At 40.0% G+C, this 25,755-nt stretch overlaps 1 protein-coding gene across 4 annotated transcripts; it reads right to left on the bottom strand.

Moving 5' to 3' along the window:
- Positions 1–589: 589 nt before the first annotated feature.
- Positions 590–24,285, bottom strand: LOC114431882 (ninjurin-2-like). Of its 4 annotated transcripts, none has more exons than XM_028399554.1 (5): positions 24,086–24,285; positions 3,288–3,424; positions 3,130–3,209; positions 1,468–1,642; positions 894–1,020 (listed from the first exon to the last, which is right to left on the bottom strand). In XM_028399554.1, exons 1-4 carry the CDS (start codon positions 24,179–24,181, stop codon positions 1,476–1,478), a joined length of 480 nt encoding a protein of 159 aa, XP_028255355.1. In that variant the 5' UTR covers positions 24,182–24,285; the 3' UTR covers positions 894–1,020; positions 1,468–1,475. The 4 variants fall into 4 exon arrangements, with proteins under 4 accessions (XP_028255356.1, XP_028255355.1, XP_028255354.1 ...); XM_028399553.1 differs by lacking the exon at positions 894–1,020 and adding an exon at positions 2,370–2,570 and having other exon boundaries at positions 1,564–1,642; XM_028399556.1 differs by lacking the exons at positions 894–1,020; positions 1,468–1,642 and adding exons at positions 2,481–2,570; positions 2,811–2,974.
- Between the last annotated feature and the right edge of the window lie 1,470 nt (positions 24,286–25,755).

The following is a 25,755-nucleotide window of genomic DNA, read 5'->3' as shown; positions in this document are numbered from 1 at the left end:
AACACATATCATCAGATAATCTAATCACCAGTTAAACTGGAGCACCGGTACGAAGTTCATTGTGGCTCAAAGACTGCTGCCCCTGTGTTTCCTTTCCCAGGTTTTACCATATGTACTATGTACAGTAAACGCATCTCTGAAGCAAACTTTTAACTCTTTAGACTTTAGACATGACCCGAGGGATGTATTTAAAATGCATATTTAAAAAAATGAAGATGTTTGGTCCTTCACTCCTGGATTAACATTTTTGGACACACAATATTGTGTGACTGCTTCAATGCCTTCATGTGTGCTCAGTGTATTTGACACTACAGGTCACGTTGTGGATTACAGTGGGGGCCACTCATCAAACAACAACAAGCAGGTTGTTATCGAGCATAACCTTTGAGTTTATTTTAGGAAAACTAAAGGACACACTTCTCCACAAGACATTAATTAAAACTTATAACAATGTGTAAACATGTGTTTAGCTTGTTTGTGTTTTTGTGATTTCCTAACTGTAAAACCTGTTTTTTAATGAGTCATCATGTAATTATGACTTTTTACACTAGATGGCACCATTTATTTATCAGAAGGAAAGGGCGCCCATTACAGATAACTATATAGATAATAATATTACTTACAAGTGTGACCCCTTGTGTTTATTTATATTTTGGTGAGGAGAGCCAAAAAAATACAGTTTAATATAGATTATGAGTCAGACAAAACGCAGATTATGATGTATTCTTAGAATATATTAACAAGGAAGAAATGTTGAATCTTGTTGTGCATGGTCCAGCCTCACATGAAATGGAAAAAAAAATCTGCAGGTAAAGAGTGAGTGTGTGGCAGCACTGTTTAAAAGTGCAGCACTGCTTCAGTGAATGCGCATCATCAGCCACGGGAAGTATCCAGTCCGCTGCATCCCAAAGGTGCTGATGAAGAAGTTGAGGGCTGTGGTGAGGAAGACTATGATGGTTGTTACATTGTTCAGGTAGTCCAGACGCTTCTGCAGAGAGGAGTTGTTCAGGTCCCGACGGCCTGTGTCACACACACACGCACACATACACACACACACACATCAAAGAACAAAGGAGTTCAGATTACACCAGGTGCAGACTTTGTCAGCCATCAATGAAACAGTCCTTAGGTAAAAACACAATAAGGATAGCACCAATTTCTTTTGAACGACTACGTTTATTCAGTGTTGTAGAGGAGAATGTGTACATGCATATTTAGTTTACCCTGTTTTTTGTCTTATATTGAACCACAAAGCCTGTTAATTTAGTCAAACATGTTTGGAAACAAAAGTATTGAAGAAAACAGAGAAGAAAACAGAAGAATACATGTAAAATGAAAAATCCAATAAAAATAGAGGCACATATAATAACAAAAATGTACAATTTTTACCTAAGCATATTATTGCAGCAAAGAAAACACACATTTCTATTATAGTTGGTTAGAATGCTAATATTTTAGTTGGATTACAGTGTGGGTCAGAAGTGCAGTCGAGCCAACAGCCAGCGGAAGAAGCCAGTCCTCTTGGATCCGAAGAAGCTGATGAAGAAGTTAATCACTGTGGTGGCGAAGATGACGCCTGTAGTAATGTTGTTCAAGTAGTCCAGTCGTTTCTGATTGGACACCACATTCAGGTCCCTGCGGGCTACAACAGACACACACACACAGACAGACATACAAACATTTCAAACACACCCATCCACACACACACACACACATACAGTTGGTGCTTGCATGCTCACTCAGAATTACACCATGCAAACAATTGTACAGTAATACAGGCAGTCACATGACCCCTCAGGCAGTCACATGACCCTTCAGCCTTTGTCAACATTTTGTGGCATATTGTATATGATATATATATATATATATATATATATATATAATATAATTATATAACATATAACAGTCAATATAATGTAGCACATTTCCCTTTACTGGCCCAAAGCTAATGAAAAAGACCAATATTGTCTATATGTTTTTAAGCAGCTGGCATCAATAACATGACGATAGCATTAGCTTAGCACTATGGCTACCAGCTCACTTTTTAGCACAAAGACTGGAATTAAATTGAAACTTCCTGCTGAAATGCTGAGAGATTGCTAAAACCCTGGTAAATTTTAAGCTAAGCTAACCAGCTTCACCTAATGTAGAATGTATCAATATTCCCACCAACAGTGGTCAAAGCTGCCATAATAAACAAAAACAGGAATGCAGCACAAGTCAGGTGTCAAGTGTACTTGCTAAAAAAGTTAGTAAAATGGCAGTTTCATGTTGGCTTATTTCTGTTTATGCTTCAAAATAAAGTTATTCATGTAAAACTACACACCACAACTATAGTCCAGTGTGCTTAAGTTTAAGAATGTACATACTGTAGCTACATATGTCTGCTAATTGTGCGCTTCATAGAATGAAGCGTTGAAACAGCCATCGCAGTAAACAGCTGCGTTGTGTGCCAAAGGCCGATTTGATGATGTTGACGATGAAGGTGAGGCAGATGATGCCGGTGATCAGATTGTTCAGACAGTTCAACCACCTCCGACAAGAGGGGAGGAGGGTCAGTTCCAGACGAGCTGTGCACACAAACACACATACCCAACCACACACACACAACCAGAACACAACCACAGACAGACAGAAAAAATAGAGACACACACACACCTTGTTACAGTCCATTCATACTAGGTAATATAAAACATATCAGAATACTGAGGCTGGGTTAGTACAGTAAGTGAGTAGAACAATAAGTCACATGATGTGCCGTGTGTGTTTGTGTGTCTTCTTAATCTACGGTACATATAAAAATTTCATACATCAGAAAGTCAGAAATGCATCCTGGGAAAAAGGCCAGTCCGTTCCATCCCAAAGACAGAGATGAAGATATTGGTGACGAAGATGAGGAAGATGATGATGGTTACGGTGTTGTTCAGACTGTCCAGGCGCTTCTGATTGGCCTCCTCATTGAGATCCCGTCGTGCTGCAACACACATGTGCAAACACATACCAAAAATAACGACACAAAAGAACAGAAATGTTCTCTCTCTGCTGTGCCAGTGAATTAGTTTGTTAATGTGGCCGGTTAAAACACTGAGGAGGGAGTTTGGAGACACTTTATGCTTTTGTATTGCTCACCAATAATGATGATCAGGACTCCAGCTACAATCTGAAGAGCCAGGGAGAAGGAAATGAGTGTAAGGACAGCGGCATAGTACCTGAGGAGAAAATAATAAACATAATTTGAGTCTTTCTTTGTTAAAACATGATTCATTTTGAAAATATTTGCCACTCACCTGTATCCAGCTCCCTGTTCGATGACGGTCTTCATGTGTGTGATGTTAGCCAGGAACAGAGCAACATCCAGCATCCCCTCAGCTGCTGTCTTCTTTGTAGCGTACAGGTTCATGTTCAGATTAGAGGCTGATCCTCCCTGAAAGAGACAAAAATACAAATTAAAGACTTCTGCAGAAATATCAAGAATGATACATATTAGGTGATAACAACAACCCTGAATCAAATAACAGTGAATAAAGTGTGAGAAAACATCTCAGATAAAAATAAAAAAATGTGAGTGCCAAATAAAATACAGTGACATAAAAATATATCAACCAGCAGAGGGCAACAAAGACTGTCCACACCAATATAGGTTATTACCAGATAATAATAATAATAATTATTATTATTATATTATTATTAAAAAGCATCAATATCTGGCCTCACACGGCTAAGGATCTGTGTGTGTGTGTGTGTGTGTGTGTGTGTGAGAGAGAGAGTGCAGGGAGATGACAACAAAAAGAAAACATTAAACATTATTACATAAGGCCTTATTACATCACTCACAGCACATGTTAGAGACTACAAATCTTTAATGGTTAAAGAACTCAGACTGCACATATTGGATTACTTAAGTCTGAGCTATAGATTAACATATTTTCCCCACAAATGGATCATTTTACCTCAGGCTGGAACCAGTCTGTTTTTCTTTAGGCTGTGCAGAAACAATGACGGGGTTGAGGAAGACATAGATCACATACATAGAGTCAATCATGCGCACGCTGGGGACACATTGTACTTTATGACCTCATTGCGCTGTAATGTGGTTTTCTTTGCTGCAGAATAAGCACGGCGTTGACATTGTGCACATACAGTGGTTGTTCGACGCTGTCTCTCATGTTTGTCTCTTAGCGCAAGTTCAATCAGGACTACTCTGTTGTCTTCATCATTGATCAAAGCACACCATTCACCAATCTTCTCTCTAGCTGCATCCCTGATATCTCACTCTGCACCCTTCTGATTCAAAGGACCTCTCCTCCGGCTCTTTCCCCCTTTTGATGTGGTCATCGCGTCAGGGTCTAAAACGCCAAACCACATTCTAATTCTTTGTGTCACAATAAATGTACTGAGTCTCTCCTGATTGAAATGGTTTTGGTCTGATGGTTGTTTATTTCAATTTTATTCTGGACTAAAGTTATTCATAAATGTTCAACCAGGAGGTGTCCAACCAGGAGGAGACCCCAGGGATGACCCAGCATGCAGTGGATGGATTATGTCTGCTATGGGCAGCTGTGGCGCAGCGGTATAGCAGGGTTGTCCCGTAACCGGAAGGTTGGAGGTTCGATCCCAACTCCTCCCTAGTCACTGTTGTGTGTCCTTGGGCAAGACACTTTACCTGCATAGCCTCCAGTGTACTCACTGGTATATGGCGCTCTTTGCTGGGCTGCCTTGAGCAATTTCCCCATTGTGGGACTAATAAAGGTTTCAATTATTATTATTATTATTATCTGGCCTGGAAATTAGTTTGTATCCCCCAGGATGAGCTGGAGGAGGTGGCTACTAGGAAGAGGGAGGTCTAGGTTTCTGTGCTTAGGCTGCTGCCACTGTGACCCGACCCTGGATTAAGTGGAAGAAAATTAATAGGATAAAAAAGCATAGAGATATGTGTCATGTTTATGTGTTTTAAGCTTTAACCGTCGTTTTACAGCAAGATCATCAACATTAAATGACACGAAATTAGTAATCTATTATTGCCACAAGCACAGAGTGTGTAGCAAAAACACACGACATGACTGATAAGCAAAGATAAGCAGGGTCATTCATGTCATTTTTCAAGTAATTCTGTGGGTAATTGGAACCCCCCCACCCAGTACTAGTACAACAAGGGAGTGGGACACATTGTGAAACAGTCCCGGACGCTTTGGTGTCTTCCTTTGACAGTCATTGTGTTTACATCTCACTTCCCTCCCTCTCAGCCATGAGTGCTGGCGTGCTTTCCTCTGTGTGGACACAGTGGTTTGCCAGGTGCACTTTGGTAACAAATGCTTTTCACTGACCTCACATGAGGTCTGCGGCTTTTCATACTTGTGCTGCAGTTGAGCTGTTTTCTGGTTTTGGACAGCATGAACGACACAAACCAAAAACCAAACAAAAACCGTCTCTTTAACAACGTTAAAAAAGTATGCTTTTTTTTAAGCACAGATTTTTTTTAAATATGAATATATAGTGATACACTAGGGTATATTCCTAATTCCATCCCTCATACAGCCTGTACTGCAGTACAGTTTGATCAACATTGGGTAATCCTCCAAGAACCTAGTCAGCGATTCCAAGAACTGTAAGACTGTCAAAACACTATGAACACATGTAGCATGGCCTTTTGTGTGTTTTTTCTGAGAGTGTGTGAGAGAAAGAAACAGAGAGAGGGTAGCAAGGAAGTGATTAAAAAAGACATAGAAATAGACTGAGGAGGGAAAAAAGTATGCATGTGTATTGGCATGTTTCCATCTTTTCTCCTTTGGGGACTTGCGGTCACACTTTATCAACATCAGCCTTGGGCATGCCGCCAAAACACACACACACACACACACACACAGCACAACCAAAACACTGGAATGGCAGTTTTACAGGCCATGTGTGTTCACTTAGTGTAATGTCTCCCTAAATGTACTGACTGTGCTTTTATCATGCTTAATCTGCACTAACCTTGATTTATTAAATGTGGCCATAAATTATTTTGTTTTAGCCTTTGTTTCAGCAGACAGGTAAGGAGGAGATAAGTTCTTATTTACAGCAGTATCCCAAAGAAATAGTTGCAGTAGGGTCAGCAGGGCTACACACCCTCAGAAGCTGTGAAATACAACCAGCCAACCTCAGAGCTGCTCCATCACAAGGACCCCGGGGTCGACTGCGTGGCTCAGCCGCTCCTCCACGTTTACTTTTGAGGAATGAGAAAATGCTCCCTTTGACTTATTAAGTTGATATAATTTGTAACATTGAAATATTTATTGAGTTTGAAACCCTGTTGGTGAAGGAATCCATATGATGAATTTTAGAAGCTGCAATATGTCCATAACTCTATATAATAATTGTGGGGTGATGGCTGCTCATTTTAATGAAGCAAGGCCGACCTCATGATACTTTTTTTTTTATTAAATGTGTATGATTAAAATAATTAACATTGCTGGCTGTAGAATAAGTTAAAGCATAAATATGCATTTATGTGTTTGTGCATGCTAATATAGTGCAGTTTTATAGTAGCCAAGCTTAGAAGGTTAACACCTCTCCCAAAACATTTTGATGACTCATCCTGCACTTGGGGGCGTTGATTAATTTTATGTTTAATGAAGCATGAAATTTCAAGTCCTTCAACTTGCACCTGTGGGGTGGTGGAATGGTGGGAGGGGCCTACTCAGGCGATTCAAGCTGACTAATCAGAGCAGAGGGGGCTTTTCTCCAGCAGGAAATATGTAAACAAGTAACATTCAGGTGGCTGTTTTGTGAGCAATTGCTGTAGTTTTAATGTGTCTGGTCAAAGAAACTCCATTTGGATTTGATGATGGTACTACAAGATATTCTGGGTAGACATAAAGGCACAGTATGTACCACATACTATATTTGACAAGCTGTCAGCCTCATGGGGGCAGTAGAGGTGAAGTCAGTAAAGGCATATGTGCTTGTCAGTTCATCTTCTGGATATCAACACATCCTAAAAGCAAAGTAATAATGGACAGTAGCTGAGACTAACATCAATGAGATTCTCATACACACAGGCTCCCTACAAGGCACCAAGCTGCACACAAGCCCTTCTTGTCTTTTCCCTGCTGCTTTTTATGGATTCTATTCATATAGTCAACTTTTCCCAGAAGTCCAGAGTCCTTGTAAAACCCCCATTCCTGAAATCCACTGATCCCAGCCATGGGCACAGGGCCATATCACAGAATGTACACAACCCACACCCAAACACACTGACTTCATACAGTCATACATACAGTGCACACTAAAACAAATGATTCATAGTTTGCAGCATAACTGTGTGCACACAGGTTTGTTGTCACACACACTTTGCATATATGCAAATCTAAATAAAAACATGCCTGCAAAATTGCACATCTATACATTTGTAACTACACACACACATACACACACCAGACCACATGGGAGGCCCCCCTTGACTTCACAGGAAGTGCTCCACCTCTGGACTCCCATTGGTCACTGTAATAGCCAATGGGAAGGGAAGCCCAACTAGGAGTGGAGCTCTGGTTTTCTTTTAGTCTCTTATTTTTACTGTCTGTCTGTCTGTCTGTCTCACTGTGTAGGTGACTGTTTTCTCTTCTGCATTTTTCCAAGTTTCTCTGTGCCTGAAGGCATCGTCTTTCTGTTCGGTTTTTATGTAACTACCATTTAGGGCGAGCAAGGGAAGAGAGCAGAAAAGCAGATGAAGAGAAACAGATAGCCTCACAAAAAAGAAGAGTCAGAATGAAGGGCCAGCAGAGAGGCGGTGACAAAGAGACGAGTTGTGTATTCTTTGTATGGCCTCCTGGCAGCAGAGCAGTGTCTTGTGTAACCACTTACTCAACGATTTTTCACAAAACAGGAAGAGACATTGCATATTCTGAAAAGATTCCAAATAACTATCTGTGATCACTAAAAGTAAATAAAGATAGATAAGCCCTCTGTGATGTCATCCGTAGTTTTCCTGGAAAGCGGTTTGGCTCTGACAGTCACCATCTTAATCCAAGTATAAGTCCAGAGATATAGAGCCTTGTCTATGCTGCAAAGTTGGTCATTTTAACATGGAAGTCTATGGGGACCGATGTGCTTTTGGAGCTGGCCTCTAGTGGCCATTTGAAGAATTGTAGTTATTTGGCTCATGTTGGTGCAAATTATCTGGATTTTTGTCACGTCTCAACTGTTTGTGATGCCACATGTATGTGATTCTCAACATGTATTTTAAACAGTTAAAGGTTGCACTAATCAATTGTTTCAGATGACATAGTTTATGGTTTTACAACCCACAGCTTTACTGTTTGTTTTAGTCACCTGTGGTTTTGTTGTGATTTTTCTGGCCACAGCAGGGAACTGTTTTCAATGAAAAGGTCAAAAACCCTCTACACACAACCTGCCCAGGTGAGTTCAAGACACGCAAATAAAAAAAAAAATCCACACAGGCACCTTTTTGTTTATGTTTGTTCATATCAATTAATATTAGGTGTATTCAGGGCTAAGATAATGTGAAAAGCCAGTGAAAGGCAAAAAAAAAAAATATGTCACCTTTTGAAATTTTCAGGGTTTGTTTCTCTTGGGTCGCCCGGGTCAGCATGTGAAGCACTCACTTTCAGCTTATTTGTTTTTCTGTGTGCGCTGCTGAGAGGTGTGTTGGTGGGCCTGCCAGTGAGCAGACTTACGTTTAGAGACAAACAAACAGAGGGCAAAATTCACACATGCACACAACCAGGTGAACTCTGACATTGAAAAAGACAGCGTGTGTCTGTTATCCCCCCCCCACACACACACACTCACACCATTTATAGCCCATGTACACACATGTAGAAGGTTTGCAACTTATAACTACAATTGTCCCTTGACCTTTGCTCCATGACCAACTGTCACCCTGCTGGCCTGTAATTAGCAGAAGTGCCAGAGGAAAACATTCATAAAATGGTTCATGTGTATATGTTTTATTTATGAAATAACATCCATACCCTACACAGTGATTGTGATGGTAAATGTCCTTGGTTATGATTAAATGAACAAAATCCTGATATCCTGATACAGTGAGTCTCCCTAATGAAGCTCATCCCTGCTGTGTCATTTATGGCATAACTGACCCACGTGTCATTTTAACACACCGGATACAACCTCCTCTTTTCCTTTTTCCTATTTACTACCACATAAATCACCCCCTTCTACCTTGTACTCTGAGTGCAGGATAAAATCATTTGCACCACTTGATGAGGCAGCAGGATGGGCACCTCTGTAATTGCTGGACAGGATGTGCACAGACATCCATTAGCTTTGTGAGTAAGTATTAGATCTTTACTGTGAGTGACCCTCTTCTCTTCAAACAGGTCTGTTTGAGAAGGATGGGGTAAAAAAAATGTGTGTGTCTTTAATTCAGATTTAAATAAATATGTATTGCTCAGATTTTTTTGCCTTGTGTATCATGTTTATTTTAAAAATGTGGTTTAGATTCCAGCACAATGTACAGCACATTCAAGAACCTTACGAAATCAGCGTCGAGCAGATGTTAAATGAAGATAAGAATGAGGAGTGAGAGAGCCAGAGGGGCCTGCGAGGGAGCTTTACAATTAGTCAACAACTCACTCAACCACGGGTGCCACAGCCACACTTATTGTTGCTATTATTTTCACAGTGATGTATGTGTGTGTGGATGTGGAATCAGAGCCAGAATCAGTGGGATTGTATAGCTGCCAGAGCAGAACTGAGAGGAATCTAGTTGTATACATTCCAATATGACTGTTCTGACTGACGTTACATTACAAAAAAAGTCAGCTAGCTATATGATTTAGGAGCACATGTGAAAGAGGTTAAAGATTTCACACTAATGAAATGTTGGATTTTTGCCTGATGTCTTCTACTATACATATTTATTTTAATTGTTATTTTATATGCTCCATTGATTTGATGTCACTCATGCACTCTGATAAAGGGTAATGTTAGCAGATCTTTTGTACTGACATTGATCGCCCTTATCCATAATGGAGTCCTTCAAGCTGACTATAAAGTTTGTGAGACTAAAAAGAAGCGTAAAGTGATCACAGAAGCTCGGTGACCTTTGACCTCTGATCTCTAACCCTGAGTGTAGTGAGACTCTTCCTGACACAAAGGGCCACACACATTGCAACAAAGAGAGACAACAATGGGAAAGATTTAAAGTATGATTTAACATTATGTAGTTAATGCATGACTGACATGTGTCTCCGTAACCGAGGCAAACACAGAAAAGCACACATACCTGACAACCACCAAAACCACCATATTCGACCTAATACATATGATCACTTGAGTGCACGTTTGGACTTCCATCTGGCTCTGTTTAAGAGAAAGGGGTGGCAGTGATATAATATCAGTTGACTCTCTACATTCCAGAACACAACCACATGATGTAACAGAGGTTCACATATCAGTGAGTCAGCCAGATGGCCTCCCTGGCCAGGCAGGGGCATCCCAGGGCAACCTGTCCTCTATAGACACACCTATCCCGCAACGTGAAACACATTTTTGTAATTGATGTAATGTAGACCAAATTGGATGAATATAATTTAATTGAGAAAAAATACGAGCAGCACCCACATGTCATCAATGCTATTTACAACCAAGGTGGAGCAGCCAAAGTAGCTATTTACACCTGGAACTTAGAGGCTTCTCTATGGCCCTGGGTGCAAATACCCAAATAGCTGCCTTGTGACTATTCTCATGTGATGTGATTATGTATTGCAAATAGACAAACATTCTCTCTTACAGTTGTAGCGGCTTTAATTGTAGTCGCTACAGTCTTTCTCTTCTTGTGTTTAAACTCTCACAGTTTATGGGAACACTGTGGGTCAGGTTTAATGCAGAACAGAAGTCTGCAGTGACTTGAAATATAGTGTGTTAATTTACAGTTAACCAAAACTGTCATCTTTCCTTGAAATGACAAAATGATTTAATGCTTAAACTTAACCATGGACAGGAGACTAGATGGAAACCCCAGCCTCTGGTGTTACCTCATACAGACTCCGGTGCACGGCTGTGACATGTCATTTGTCATGACATGTAATTTTCAAAAATGTTTTTAGTATTACTTCTATTGGATGGATGTGTTTTCTTACTGTATCAGAGCTTAAAGTTTAACAAAACAATAAAATATATAAAAACTTAAAATGTACCCAGTTGATTAAAGCATACAATGAAGCCTTTTAACAGTGCCTTCAGGTGCAGGTCGGTTGTGTGTGTGTGCGTGTGTGTGTGTGTTTCAGACTAAAAACAGAGTCTATAAACACCTGGTTCTCCTCTGATGTCAGTCAATCAGCAAGTATATTGCATAAGAGGTTGACGTATCTTGCTTGCTGTTATTGGATCATCTGGAATGCTACATATCCTTGAAGAAATGTGTGCCAGATGTGTGTGTGCACGAACTAATCTGGGTGTAACGTGTGTTTGTGTACATGTGCCAGGTGGGTATAGGCGCATACACCCTCAGCGTGTTCCCTACATGCTGCCATGGCAACATTGCAAACACATATATAAACAGAAATGTTCTTGTCTCCAAACAGATTTCTCTGACGTGAAGATCAGTGTTGAAGAGCAGGAACGACAGGCATGTCAAGCCAGAGTTAGCACACAACAGAAAGAAAAGCTCTTGAATGTGTCACTCAGTGAAATGAGGAGAGCTCTGGGAATGATCACTATATTCTGAGCTAGCTTTGCCTTTACAGAGAAGCTGCACTGTAACTCTGCAAAAGAGCAGCCACAGGTCATGTGTCCTTCAGTGCTTCACTTCATCACATATTTTTTTCAAATTAAAGGACCACTCTATGTGATTTTTTTGGCCTCTGGTGTTGAAGTTGCAAACTGCACCCACATGAGTACCTCTCCAACATCCCTCGCTCTGGCCGCCACTTCAGTAACAAAAATGCAAAAGACCCTCTGTAGAGCCAATGTTTGGTTCTTGGAGTAGTATAGGAACATGGCAGATACAAATGATGATAATAGTAATAATAATAATAATGAAAGTTATTTTAATTAATTTAACCAGATTACAACAAAAGTAAGTTTAGGGTCACCTTTCCTATAGAACAGGTCTGTCTGCCTATTTTATTACACTAATTAAATAGCCTTAATTTTTTTATGTAATTTACACGACATTCTGTCTCTACATTGTTGTGGGTTTACACTTCTCTGCTCTCTGTATGGAGCACAACAGAGTTCGCCCCACAGACTGCTTAGGCCACATGCACATAGAGAGGAAGTTAAATTAGCGGCATGTGTTGACACAAAAATCCATTCATTTATATAATATAATAATATATAATACTCTAGGGTATTTAATTGTTCTGCCAGTCACTATACTTTGCTTGCATAGACAAACTAAGGCAAATTATTTTTATATTTTTGAAATAAGTAAACTCAGATATTTGCAAATCAAGCTGTAGTTTCACATACACATATACTGTATAGAGTGAAAATTGGTTGTGTGTCCGTGTATGTGTCCCTGTGATATGGTGACATGTCCAGGGTGTGCAACGCTTCTAACCCATATATAGCTGGGATAGGCTTCAGTCCCCCGTGACCCTGTGCTACAGGACAAAGCGGGTTCAGAAGATGGATGGATATGCTTTATATATCCATCCATCTTCTAAAAATATATATTTGTGTCACAGCTTTTGACTGAGGAAACTATAAAGAACTTTGATATGAATAGTTGAGGCAGAAAAGCAATACACAGACATAAAGTTTGATGATTTACATGATGGGGATTTTCTCTCTGTTCCCAAAAGGACGACAGGTCTCCACAATGTGAACGTGTAAACAGACCTATGCTCCTACTACTTGAGTAATGCACATGCTCAAACACACTAAATCTTACGTCCTGCAATTACAGGAGGAAATACACATGTAGGCTACTTCACACAATGGCATGTAAAGAAACCCCTGCCCCCTCCAGCATGATTTGTAGAGCTGTAAAAAGTCATTGTTGGGTGTTTGCTTGAAGTTATAATTATAGGGAAGGCATGTTTGAAAGGTCGACAGCCGGATGTCAAAGAGTCTTTGTGAGGATGAAAACTGCTGCAATAGCTGGAATTCCTCGTCTATTTCAGTAACGTTTAACCTGTCATAAAAGGTTGCACTGTAGTCATATGTGCACTCTGTGAACCAGAACATCACAAATACTGGAAATAAATCAAGATATCTAAATGATTCATCATTTTACTGTCATTAAAGGGACCTAATAATGTTATTAAATTAGATAAACAGTTTTTTGCACACTGCACCTTCTTTCTCAGGAGGTCGGAGGTCATCGGTGAGTTGCTTAAGTACCCTTGAGGGCAGATGTTTGCTCCTGTGGGAAGTGATTTCAGACCTTCCATTCAGACGAATGCTGTCTCAGACCACTGCTGCTGCAGCACACTGGTCATTTCAGTCAAACGCTACATGAAACAATGTTTAGAGTTAAATGCTTCTATGAAAAACAACTTCTTAGAATATTTTTAAATAACTGTCAGTTGATGTGAAATGTAGAAATGCTGATGTACAGCATTTTAATATGATGACAAAGAGGTAATGTGAACATGGAAACATACCATTCATAACACTGAGCCGTGCTTGCTTATAAATATTTGACTTGTAGCTATATTTTGATATATAGTTTACCAAAGAACGCTACATTTTCAAACAACTATGATCTCATCTCACTAAATACACATAAGCACTCTTATTTATTTTAGTACTACATCCTTGTGAACAGGATACACTAGAACCAGCAATCTCATTGCATCCACCAATGACACGTGGGTCCCCTTTTTAAAACACCTATTAAATAATGCAGAAATTGTTTTTCATAGTCCATGTGTGTTATGCTTGAGCTCAAAAAATCATCAGAAGCATCAGAAACTGAAACAAATAAGTCAAACACATGAGTCATCAAAACCACAGAGAAGTGCAACAACACAGTGAGTACACAATGAGTCGTCACAGCACTTGTGGTTAGGAGTAATTATAATTCATTGACAAAATGAAAAAGGGAAATTTGCCACAATTTGATCTTGACATGCAGTCACACCAGAGTGCCTGTATCCAAAACAAACAAGGGACACATTAATGCAGGATGTGAGTGCATATTATAGGCTATACTGTATGAATAGCTCAATGTGTTTTGGAGCTGTGCCGCAGGGGCTAAGGTGTGAACAGGTGCACTGAAAAGAACTGAAGAGATGAAGGACTGTCACTTTAGAATATCTCCTTATTTAGTGTCACTGTATTTTTTTCCCACAGATGTTTGGAGTTTAAGTCTTCCTCAGGCTTACAAGCTTTCAGGCTTCGGCCATGTGTGACATCGCAGGACATTCCTCCCAGCAACTTCCTGGCTTTTATGGCTCGGCCTTCATCACTGTCCATAACAGACACACACACACACACACACACTTCCTTCCCCTGCGTTTGTCCAAATGTGGGCATTCCCACTTCCTGAGTTCCACGAATGCTGCTATTTTGTTCCGAGGCTGCATCCAAAATAGTTTTTTAAGGAGACAACATTCAAAATTAGAGCTTCATGCAGACATACAGCAACTTAAAACTTCAATAAAAGGCCAATGTTACATGCTAATGCTTCCATGCTAAAACTTTTATGTTAAAATGGAGAATCAGCTGATTGGTCAGTCTGTACATTGTGTGGTCTGTTTTTGCTGTTGCTATGCAGAACTGACCAGTGATGCTGTTCTGATCACCAGGAAAGATCACCTCCAAAAAGCCAGGTTAAAATAAATAAATACAAATCTTAATAGATAATAAATAATTTCCAACAGGCCAGCCATTATAGAAAATGATAAAAACACCTCAAGGTTAAACTCTGCATATTATTCCTTACTTTAATTATTAGCAGTGTAATTATGGTGTAGTACATCAGAAGGTACATTTTTATCAGTATGAGTATCCTGCCTCTAAAGGTGCATGAAAGGCTGTTTTTCTGATGTGCACACCACTTTCTTTTATTTCTAATGAGTGATATAGCGCCTCAAAGTACTGGTTAATATACAAGCTGGCAAGTTAGTCCTTTCTGGTTTATTCAGGTTGTGACAGATGGAAGTTTTACAACCGTTACCTGCAACTGAATGTTCAACCGGTCAACATGACCACTGCAATCATATGCACATGCTTCCATATTTTAATACACACCTGCACATTTCCAGTTTGCAAAACCCTATAACAGACTAAATGAAACACTAAATATCATTTTCATGTATTTCAATAAAGCTGAATTACATGTGCTGAAAGAAACTGAAGCAAAGGGAGGAAATCACAGTGAAGCTGCCTGGTAAGTTTCCTCAGGAGTTCTTTGGCTCATAGATCCATAAAGGCTCTGGTCACTGCTACTTCAACAAGCATGTATGTAATTTCATATAACCTCAACACTGTGATGTACCATCGCCGCTGGAAATTAAAGTGTTAAATCGCTTGGATGGCAATTTTCCACTGAGACAGGCCTCCAGCACTCAGCGTAACGGTTCTCCTTTGATTTTTATCTTTACTGCCAGGAAGTCGGCAAGGAAGCAAGGAAATAAGGATGTAAGTTCAACCCACCCCACAAACACTGCATTTCCTTAAGTGACCACTAGAAGTTATTTGGGCGTAATTTCTTGTGTATATTTAAGGCCTAAATGGGTGTCGTCTCAGTTTACAAGCTGCCTGTTTAGGTGACCGTCTGCCCCCCTCTGTTATCATGCTCTGCCACTTTACCCGTATTTGGATTAACCTAAAGTAAGGCACTGCAAAAAATAGTTGTCACAGAGGATTTGGCCATACAGAGTGCTACAGGTAAGCCATTTTTAACATCATAATCATCTTAATCTATTGTTTTAAAAAAAAACAACATACACAAAGTCTAAACATTCTACATTTAGACATTTCAGAGTATTTAGTGCAAATGGTACGTGAAACTATTAAACAATGTTTAATAATAAACAGAAAAACAACTTACTGTTTAGATTACTGCTGCGTTTAGCTTCGCTGTAATGCAACATGTAAAAAAGAACAGCAGAGTTTCTGTGTGCTACTCAGACAAGAGGATTTATTATTATTTGCTTAAGACATGTTTTGGATGTTTATTTTTACTGAACAGGTTAAAATGATTCAATACTCCTCAAACGCAACACACACACACACACACACAATGCAAAGGCAGCTGAACAGTTCAGGCATGTATTCATGTCCTCTGAGGCTTATAAATATGATATATATGTTTGCACAGCAGGCTTGTAAAGACAGACAACTGAGAGAGAAAACCCTGTGAAACGTTTTATGTGTCTGGTCATGGGGAATTTTCAAAATAGCCCACAACATATAGCAGAGTACATAAGTACATGCTTGTTAAAGTAGTTTACACTGACAGTGCATTGCTTGCATTGTATAGTTTTACTGAGCATAAAATGGACATGGTTGTTGCTAATTATAGTTTTTTTTATACCTGTCCAGTAACCTAAATATCAAATTTTGACAAAGCACCATAGAAAAATCATAAATAAAACAATCAAAAACCACTTATAGGTACCTTAATTGTTTAAAAAAAGAGTTTTTCATCCCTTAGCACTGAGTCAATGCCACAAAACAATTAATAACAGAGTGCCTTTTGTTTCACATCCAGCGTGATCTCATCGTATTAAAGGCAACAATTGTCCCATGAGCACCGCAGGCACCGAGGCGCATCAGCGACAGAGACGGGATGAGGTAAGACAGAACCTCACCCGCCTCCCTGTCTCTTAATCACTGCTGCCCACTCTTCTCCTTTAAACACACTTAAAGCCACACATGACCTCACATGGCATCATCCTACTGTATTAAGAAAATGTAGTGGTTTTAAACCAAGCTTGAAGAGGGAGTGTTACGCCTTAGTAACCTCTCATACACAAACTTAATTATGCACTGAGTATAGTAAAAATAGAGTGTATTTATATACTATATATAACTATTGTAATGTCTGGTGATGTACTGTGTTTCAGTTGTTCAGGCTGCATACTTTGTGTTTATACGGTATATTGTTTGGCCTGTTGTATACTGGCCTCTTGGGACCAATGTATACAAGCTGTGAACAGACTGGAGTATCCATATTGTCTCTCCTCCACTGAAACCACTGCAGTACATATGCCAGGCCTGTGAGTGGCGCTGTCACATTTCCACAGAAACATGCAAAAAGGACAGGGGGCATGCACACAAAACACGCGCGATATAAATTAAATAACATGAATCAAAAAACATGTTATTTTCTGCTTGCTACTCCTAGAAGATTTTGCCGTAAAATCAATAATAAGTTCAGTAGTTTGTTGTCGGAGGGAGTGCATACAGGTTAGGGGAGAGGTGGAGCTGTGGCGTCATCGTTTCAAAAAAGTTGTGTATTGTTAGTGTTTTCGAGCTCCTAAACACTGGATCTGTGTGGATGAAACACCCATACGAAAAAAAAAATGTGCATACGCCCTGGTGTTTACCTACTGCTGTGCTCGATGCATAACTCACTACACAGCCTTAAAAAAAGGAGCGTTATTGGAGCAGAAGCTGCTAAATGAAGCCTAGCTGCTGATGTTTTTTTTTTTTGCCTGTCTGTAAAAATGCATATTTTTACTGTAAAATAACCTCAAGTGGTCATTTGAGGAACTGCAACTTTTGGCCATGCTAGCAAAGATTTTTTAACCTGGTTGGTTCCCACTTGTTCCCACATGCAAGCAGCTTAATACTAATAATAATACACAGCATGTTTATATGTTCTACTGGGTCTTAATAATAGACTTAAAAATAAAAAAAACAAATGCTCAGTCAATTGTAGGTTTTTGGATGAACTTATTGAGATTATTAAAACCCTTATTAACAATTATGTAATCCAAGCTTTTTATGCTTATAGCCACGTGTCAACATAACTGTTTTTCTAATATGTCTTGGTAATACCTGAACAGGGGATTCAATCCTCAAAGAATTGAGGGATTAGTGCTAATTATTTCTAGATTAGTCATCACAAGTGGTCCTAAACAACACAGTGAATTGACATAATGAATGGCATTGTATATGTGCATTTAAATACTATTTGTTTTGACTTAGTAAGGTCAATAAGCTATATGTATGATAAGTGCATAACATCACTTATCATACAAGCATGCAGACACTGGCAGCCACGCATTGACCAGAAACATTCAGGTCTGGCTTGTTTCCCACACACACACTTTGTCTTATCCGATGACCTAACACTCCCGCTGGAGAGGAGGGAAGCACCGATAGAGAGAGAAGTATGTATTTACCTTCAGATCACCCTTCAATTACCATAAACACACACACATACACACACTTCTCACTGGCCCCACAGCATAGCAACAGGTTTTATCAACAAACACAGGGGTCACTCTCTCTGTGTGTTTGTCTGTTTGCAGCCCATATAAATTAAGTTTTCCTGCTCTGGACATGCAGAGTTGCATCACCCCACCACAGAAAGGTGTTTTCTATCACTCTGTCACTCTTAAACAAAAAGCTGGAAAACTTCACTTTCTTTTCCAAGTGTGAGACGAGGGAGTCTCCATCTGGGGATCCTATATAAACACACAGCCTGTATGCATCATATCAAACCACCGCACATTAGTCTCTTTAGCATTGTGTGTGTTTATGACTCTGTACATGTTTATATCCACTTTTATGTGCTTTTCTGCAGATGTGTTTGGCTGCGATCCAAGCACAGTGCATGGCACACTGCACCTTTTACATTGTGTGTATGGCACCTCAAACCACTGCAGTCAAATACAGGCAGATTATATGTGGCGTTGACAAGCAACACTCCATTCTTTGAAAATAAATACTTAGAAAGACATTAAACAGCATGTTTTTATAAGAAGGGTGTGTGCAGAAAAGCTTGTGAAAAATATTGACACTGGATTTAAAAGTGTGTATTTTGTGATTTATGTGCATCTGCGTGTGCTTGTGTGGGTCTCATTGAGGGGGCCTCAGCACCAAGAGTGTGTCTGTGTGTGTGTGTGTGGGGGGTTCCTGTTCTTTCTTGGCGAACACAACTGGAACAAGTGGATGAGGAACAAAAGTGTAACACAACACTCAGTGTGATTTATTTCTAGTGAACTAATCAGTTTAAAGTTTTTAAGGCTGCTCGTTACTTAATTTGACAAACGACACCTTCATGCGATGTGTCATGCAGAGAAAAGCATGAGTCTTTCACTGGTAGAAAAGGGAATAAAGATGTTAAATCCCACTAAAAGGCGAGTTAAGGAAAGGACTTTTGCGCCTTATATCTGCTCTGTTTCACTGTGACAATATAATTGGAGGGTTTATGAAGACAGGGGGAGAGCAGGGGACCTGCAGACTGGTCTGTGTGTGTGTGATAACTTAATTGTTTATATTTGGTAGGGTCTGAAGTTTCATCTGGTATCACTCAACTTGGATTTAGTTTTGTTTGTTTTGCACACACACTCCTTTGAAAACTCTTTCTAAACTTACACGCGTGCATTGAACTCCAATATAGCTGTTTTAGATTCAGACTGAGTGAGCTGTCATTTCCCCCCAAAATGAAAAGAAAACACACAATCCCCCCCTGGACAGAAAAGAGAGGAAGAAGAAGAAGAGAAAAAAATGGAACGAGGAACACAGGAATGAAGACAAAAATAGAGAAAAACATGAAAGGGAAAAAGAACTGAGCAGAAAAAAAGTTAGCAAAATCTAACACCTACACCTAGTTTTAACAGCCTGCACTCAAAGAAAAAAAGTCTACATTTATAGTTGATATGTAAACTCTGATACTTGGAGTGGGACTGATCACCATAGCAACCAAGAAAGTGGCAGGGAAGCTTGTTGCAGATGGGAAAGGTTTTTGTGAACACTGAAGTGAAGGGGTGGAACATGAAAAATTACACACCGAAAAACTAAATTTACAAAAAACAGCCAACGTAGCAGGGAGGCTAGATAACCAGCTCATTATGAGAGTAAGGCCTTTTCTCTGTTGTTCAGCAGCATCCCCTGAATTTTATCAATGAACAAGGAGGAAGGAGAAAAAAACATTTTATTGGATGTTAGATTAGGATATGCCCTTTACTGGCATTTTTTTCATTATCTAGATCATTAGAAATGTGCTTTAGGGAACTGAAGTAAAGAAAATCAATCCTTATGTTTGTTTTTGATGGTTTTATTATGAGCAAGCAATCTTTTAGAGTCTGATCTGAACCAAACTGGTAGCTGTATGGCTGAGCATCACATAGTAGTGTCCAAACTACACCACAGACAATGGGTCAAAGGTCAGATTTTCAAACCAGCAGTATAAATCTAAGCAGGGTGAAGTGAAAGGGCAGGCACAATCTACTTGTTCTGCTTATATAACAACAAAATGATAACAATTTGTACACAGGCACACATAAAAAACAACTCATTACACAACGCAGCAGTCATTTAAACGTGTCATTTGAAGATCAGACCCTGGTGGGTCTCAGATGAAAGTTCCCAGAATCTCTCTCTCTCTCTCTCACACACACACACACACACACACACACACACACGCACTTTCTCATACTTCACACTTACGCTCAAAATGTGGCATATGCAATGTAGGGGCCAAGAGGAGGTTACACACACACACAAACACAGTAGGGAATGCAGAAGTGTATATCTAGGGTAAAACAGATAAGACCAAAGGGGGATGTAACGTAAACTAGAAAATGACAGGAAACAAGCTGTTGTACCTCTATTATCTTGACTATAGATGTTATTAAACTGTCTTTTCTATTATTTGTTATGCAAGACCTGCCCTAAAGTGCCCCTGCCCTTCCAGCATCTGCCAAAGTCACCCGAAGGCTAGTTCAGGCTCGCTCACATTCAAGAAATGACTTCACACATCTCTGAAATATTACTGTCATGCTTGTAGGGTTGCTGCGATTTTGACTTTCATTTTATGTCTTACACCTTGATGCAAAGACAGCAATGTCTATTGTACTGTATATAGAAATGTGCTCCTAAACTGACCTTGTTAACCTACTAAGGGAATTAAATCTTAAGTTCAACTTTAGAAAATTCAAGGACAATTGAGAGATTGATTGTGTTGCAAAAGCAATTTAAATTTAAGAAGTGGCCCCCTACGTTTTTTCATCGCAGTAGCTAGATGGGGTAAAGCTCAGCTGCTGTTCATGGCTTATCTGGCAGGCAGCCATGTTTTTTTAATGCATCAACCACTCAGAGGTCAAAAAATTGTACATTTAATGCAGCTTATATGTAAGAAGCTGACAGAGTCATGTCACTGAAGATTTGTTGATGGCTTTTTTGACACTTAAACTTTTACTGTTGCCATCTTTTTTTCACTTTTTTGAGTCAGTTAAGTCACCCACTACTGGCTATTTGAGAAAATAAATGCAGATTTTTCTGCATCTCTTAATGCTGCATTCACTAAAACTTGAGATACAATTGATTACCTCAGAGCAGGCACTCATTATTATTATTATTTATTACAAGTTGCTAATCACAAACATACCTTAAAGATTAAAGGCTGGTGTTCTTTTTGTAAAGTTGCTAAACTTAACCATCCTTCTCTGAAAGTGTGGTGGTTCTTTGAAATACAACTGTCATGCTTGGAGAGGCCGTGTGATTCCTACTAACTCTGTATCCACACTCCACACCCACTTGCTGTGCACTATACATAGAGAGTGACTTGGAGGTGTAAAGCTTTCACACCATAGGAATAGATTCATCATGGCAGCTTCACACAGACTTCACATGAAAACCTCATAAATCCAATTTCGGCAAATTACACGCCTTCCTTTGAGAACATGTCATGAACTGAGGAGACCCATTGAGAGACAAGCTGATCAGCGTCACAGATAGAATCCAGAGGCATCATCAGCATTTAAAGTCCTGTGAGGTTCAAATAAAAGGGGTTTATCTTACAGTAGCTTATAAACCCAGCAAACATCCCAGTGGAGTATTTAAGTTGCAAGCTAGTTGACTGCTGGTCAGCTTGTTAGCATTGTTAGGAGAGAAGCTAGCACTAAATCTCTGTTGTTCACTCTAAAAAATAAAGGTAGTTGTAGTTTGAACACTTGGTTATCAAACTACCTACCTAGCTTTGACATCACTATCATGTGCTATAGCCCCATTACATTTATATCATCATTCTTTCACATTTTTTATAAGGACTAAATGTAACATATACATCACTAGACCTGCTGCATATAATGTATAAGTAGCAACCAGACGTCCATCCAGCTGTTAAAAGTATATAGCTTTGACATATGAGATGCGTAACATAACAGCAATGATCAAACACATACAAACCACAAGTGTGAGCTGCCATTGACATACAGGATGGGATTTCTTTAACACTCACACGTGCACACACGCATGCACATTTCCGCTTTCTAGGCAACCACGTGTTTTCCCTCTCTCTCTCTCTCTCTATGTCTGTCAACATATAATTAAGCCATCAGAGTTGAAATGAATGGTTGGCATATGTGGATATAAACATTTACATTCTGAGACGCATGATATGATCATTACTGCCATAGCTAGTGGCAGATTGCAGGCCAAATAGTGCTATAGGTTCTCAGCTGCTTATCTGTGTTTACTTTGCCAGCACTTTCAATGGGTTATTGATAGGTAATTTAATTCTTGCCAATTGCTGTGAAAATACATACCAGGCTTTAGTGTCAACTGCTGTGGCAGCTAACTGTGGTTACAGTACCCAGAAGTGGAGTATATTACCAGCATGGGGGGGGCTATCAACACATTATTTCATACACCAAACCCAACATATTTGTCACTATAATAAATAGTAAAATTGTCCACACTCAAGTGTAAAAAAATAAAAAAGTGCAACCGAGCTGAATGAACAGAAGCTGCAGTCATGACTGGTGCGTTTGGAGGTGGGAGGTAAACAACCAGTTTTTTGGCACTTCATAGATTCGGTGAAAATACTAGTGTAGGATTTTTGGCAGAAAATAAGCAGAATGAAGTAATTTAAATTAGACAAATCTATAAAATGCACATTGAGCTCCTATACAGTTTGCTGTCTCTTAACAACTGTGCATTTATCTAGCGATTAGCCCCCTCTAAACATAGGCATGCCATCTGGATTCCTGTCACAGTGAGTCCCTCAGTTACTTTTCCATAAAAGTTGTGACGGCAATCTCACCAGGACAAACCACATAATAGTTACTCTCAACTTATCTGAACTGATTACAGGTAGGAGTGCACAAGATTACTGCTTTGAGGCTCTGCAGATTTTTGGCTTACATGCACATGGCCCGGCTTTTCTTATGTTCCTTGAAATTGTCGACACTCTGACAAAAAATACCAAAAAGTACCAAAGAGATGTTTATGAAAATGTAACATGTACTGTACATCCACATTCTTGCTCAGCTAGGCCTTTTCTCTCACATGTGTCACTTACACACACTCACCCTTTAAACACACACACACAGCTTGTCTTGAGTAATAGCACTTTGTTCACCAGAGACTGTGTAGCTAAATATACCAGTAACTGATAGCCGTGCTGGTTGATGGGCAGGAACACTGCTGCCCCTGACACTGATACAGAAGATGAATAGCAATAGACAGGGTGTGTGTGTATGGGTGTGTGTGGTTGCTTTAGGAAAGCTGCGAAAGAAACATCCTCTAAGAATTAAACTAAATAGGCATTAAAAGATGAAAAAGTTCCCCTCACGCTGACCCCCTTTGGTTGGCATTAGTGCGTACCTGTTCTTTTGACCCACAGCTACACTAGAGGACTTTATTAGCCTTTGCACCTAGGCCCTAATTGATATTTGATGGATGTTGAAGATCGTATCTTGGTCTTAGAATAGAGTAGAAACACTTAGCCTACTCCAGAGAGCCACACAGCATCCCTCTGATCCTCAGCTCTCACGTAGGCAGGACATACCACAGCTCTGTGGTAAAGCCAGGACAGGAGCGGTGATTCAGAGTGACCACCAAAGAAAGAAAATGGAGATGAAAGGGTTGGAAAAATAGGAACCGAGAAGGGGAAACAGAAGGAAGAGAGAGAGTGCACTGGCGAACAAATGCAGAACTTTCTTTCTGTTTCTATCTGTTGCTGGCTCTGTCGTTTTTTGGGAGCACTAACCTGTAAAGGGCCGCTGGCCGGCATTGTGGATCTCAGCGATGTCAGGTCGATGTCTCGGCCCTGCTCTCCTCTCTCAGTCTTTCCAAGTCCCTGCATAATACGGCCCGTAGTAAGCAAGCAACCAAGAATACACACACACACACTTGAATGTTGCCCTCACAGCAGTGAAAATGCTAATGCAAGGATGGCAGTGGTCGCTATGAAAGGAAATTACCCTGGACGCCAGGCACCAAGCACCAGGCCAGGCCAGGGAGGACAACGGAGAGGGACAAACAAACGCCTTATTCACCCCATCCTGGTCTCCCCCTCTCCTCATCCCTCACTTTGCCCTCTTTCAGTCTGTCTTTTCTCCCAGTATTCTGTCCCTGTACTAAAGTTTCTAAAGTCAAATGATTATCAAATTGAAAAGCAGGCAAATATTGTGTGTATGTTATAAAGTGATATATTAAAAGCCTTAGTAGATATCTGTGGCTGTATTTGTAGACTGACCACTGCAAACCTTTAAAAGCCAAAGCTCGCCAATTTGTGTCTATTTGTGCCTGTTTGCTCAACAAAAACATTCTGCTGTATTTTCCGTTCAAGTTAACCGAGGTCAGATGTGTTCCTGTTAAAGCACTGAGGCTCCACTGTTGAAAGTTTACAGCTCTTTAAAACCAGGGGACCCCAGGCTACCGAACAACGATCCAAAGATACCATGAGCACAGGAGACGGGCCAAGAAATATCAGAATCTGCTTCTGACTGATCGTGTACCAAAGCGACTCGACTAGTGTCACATCGAGATATTACAACAACATCTGTGGTATTGGCATGTAGTCTCAAAATCACCTATCCAACTACTCAACCCTAACCCTAACCTTCTATGACATGCCTTTCATTGCCATGAAATGAGACACACAAAAACGTTAGATAGAAACGACACACAAGACATGCACAGACCGGTAGCCCCGGTAGCTTTACAGCATGTTCCAGAATATGGTTTACCAGTCTGAAACTAGTTTTACTTGCCACTACATATTCTAACCCCTAAACTGAAGCCAGGTTCCTGGACAGTTCATCTGCTTTCCCATCTCCTGTTTAAACACACGTTGTCTTAACAAGTATCACATTTCTCTCCTTTATGGTCTCTTTGCCTTTATGTCCATTATGTGGGTTTCTCCCTGTACACAGGACATCTGGACTCAAGGTAGAGTTTTACTTCATCTCTATACCATCTCTAGATTGTCTGAAACAGCCCTTTACGTGGCTCAATATAATATCGTGATGGACAGCAGCTCACAGTGAACACAGAGAACATTCAGCAGCCTAAGAATCAGATATGTCTCTCCGGAGCTGAAAGAGACCAAAGATAGAGCAGGATCACAGCGCATAGTGCTGTCATAAAAAAAGGAAATAATATCCAGCCGTGAGGGACTAGAAGAGAATGTTTTTTAAATTAAAATGAAGTTTTATTACAGTTTAAGCTTGAATGGCCTTTTGTAAAAACCCAAGGTAACACAGGAATGTGCTGCTGCTGAAAGTGAGAGACCCATAGAAACTCAGAGGGTCACGTACACACCGTACGGCAGCCTGCCTGCCTGCTCCGAAAATAACACACCACAAACAAATACACAAAGTCTACAGAATCAGCTCTCCGTTGTGGATGATTACCTGCTCTATTCACACAAACGCT

The sequence above is a fragment of the Parambassis ranga genome, chromosome 2 (genome assembly GCF_900634625.1).
Source record: "Parambassis ranga chromosome 2, fParRan2.1, whole genome shotgun sequence".
In the NCBI taxonomy this organism is placed as follows: Eukaryota; Metazoa; Chordata; class Actinopteri; family Ambassidae; genus Parambassis; species Parambassis ranga.
This window is presented reverse-complemented; position numbering and strand designations above follow the sequence as displayed.

Bases quoted from the DNA above. Each gene is read 5' to 3' on its own strand.
- LOC114431882 (XM_028399553.1), bottom strand. From the start codon at position 24,181: ATGCAGGGACTTGGAAAGACTGAGAGAGGAGAGCAGGGCCGAGACATC. The intron at 3,425-24,085 runs GTTAGTGCTCCC...TGTCTCTTTCAG, and splicing joins CGGCCAGCGGCCCTTTACAG to GGAGGATCAGCCTCTAATCT. The intron at 2,571-3,129 runs GTGAGCAATACA...TTGTGTGCACAG, and splicing joins AGTCCTGATCATCATTATTG to CTCGTCTGGAACTGACCCTC.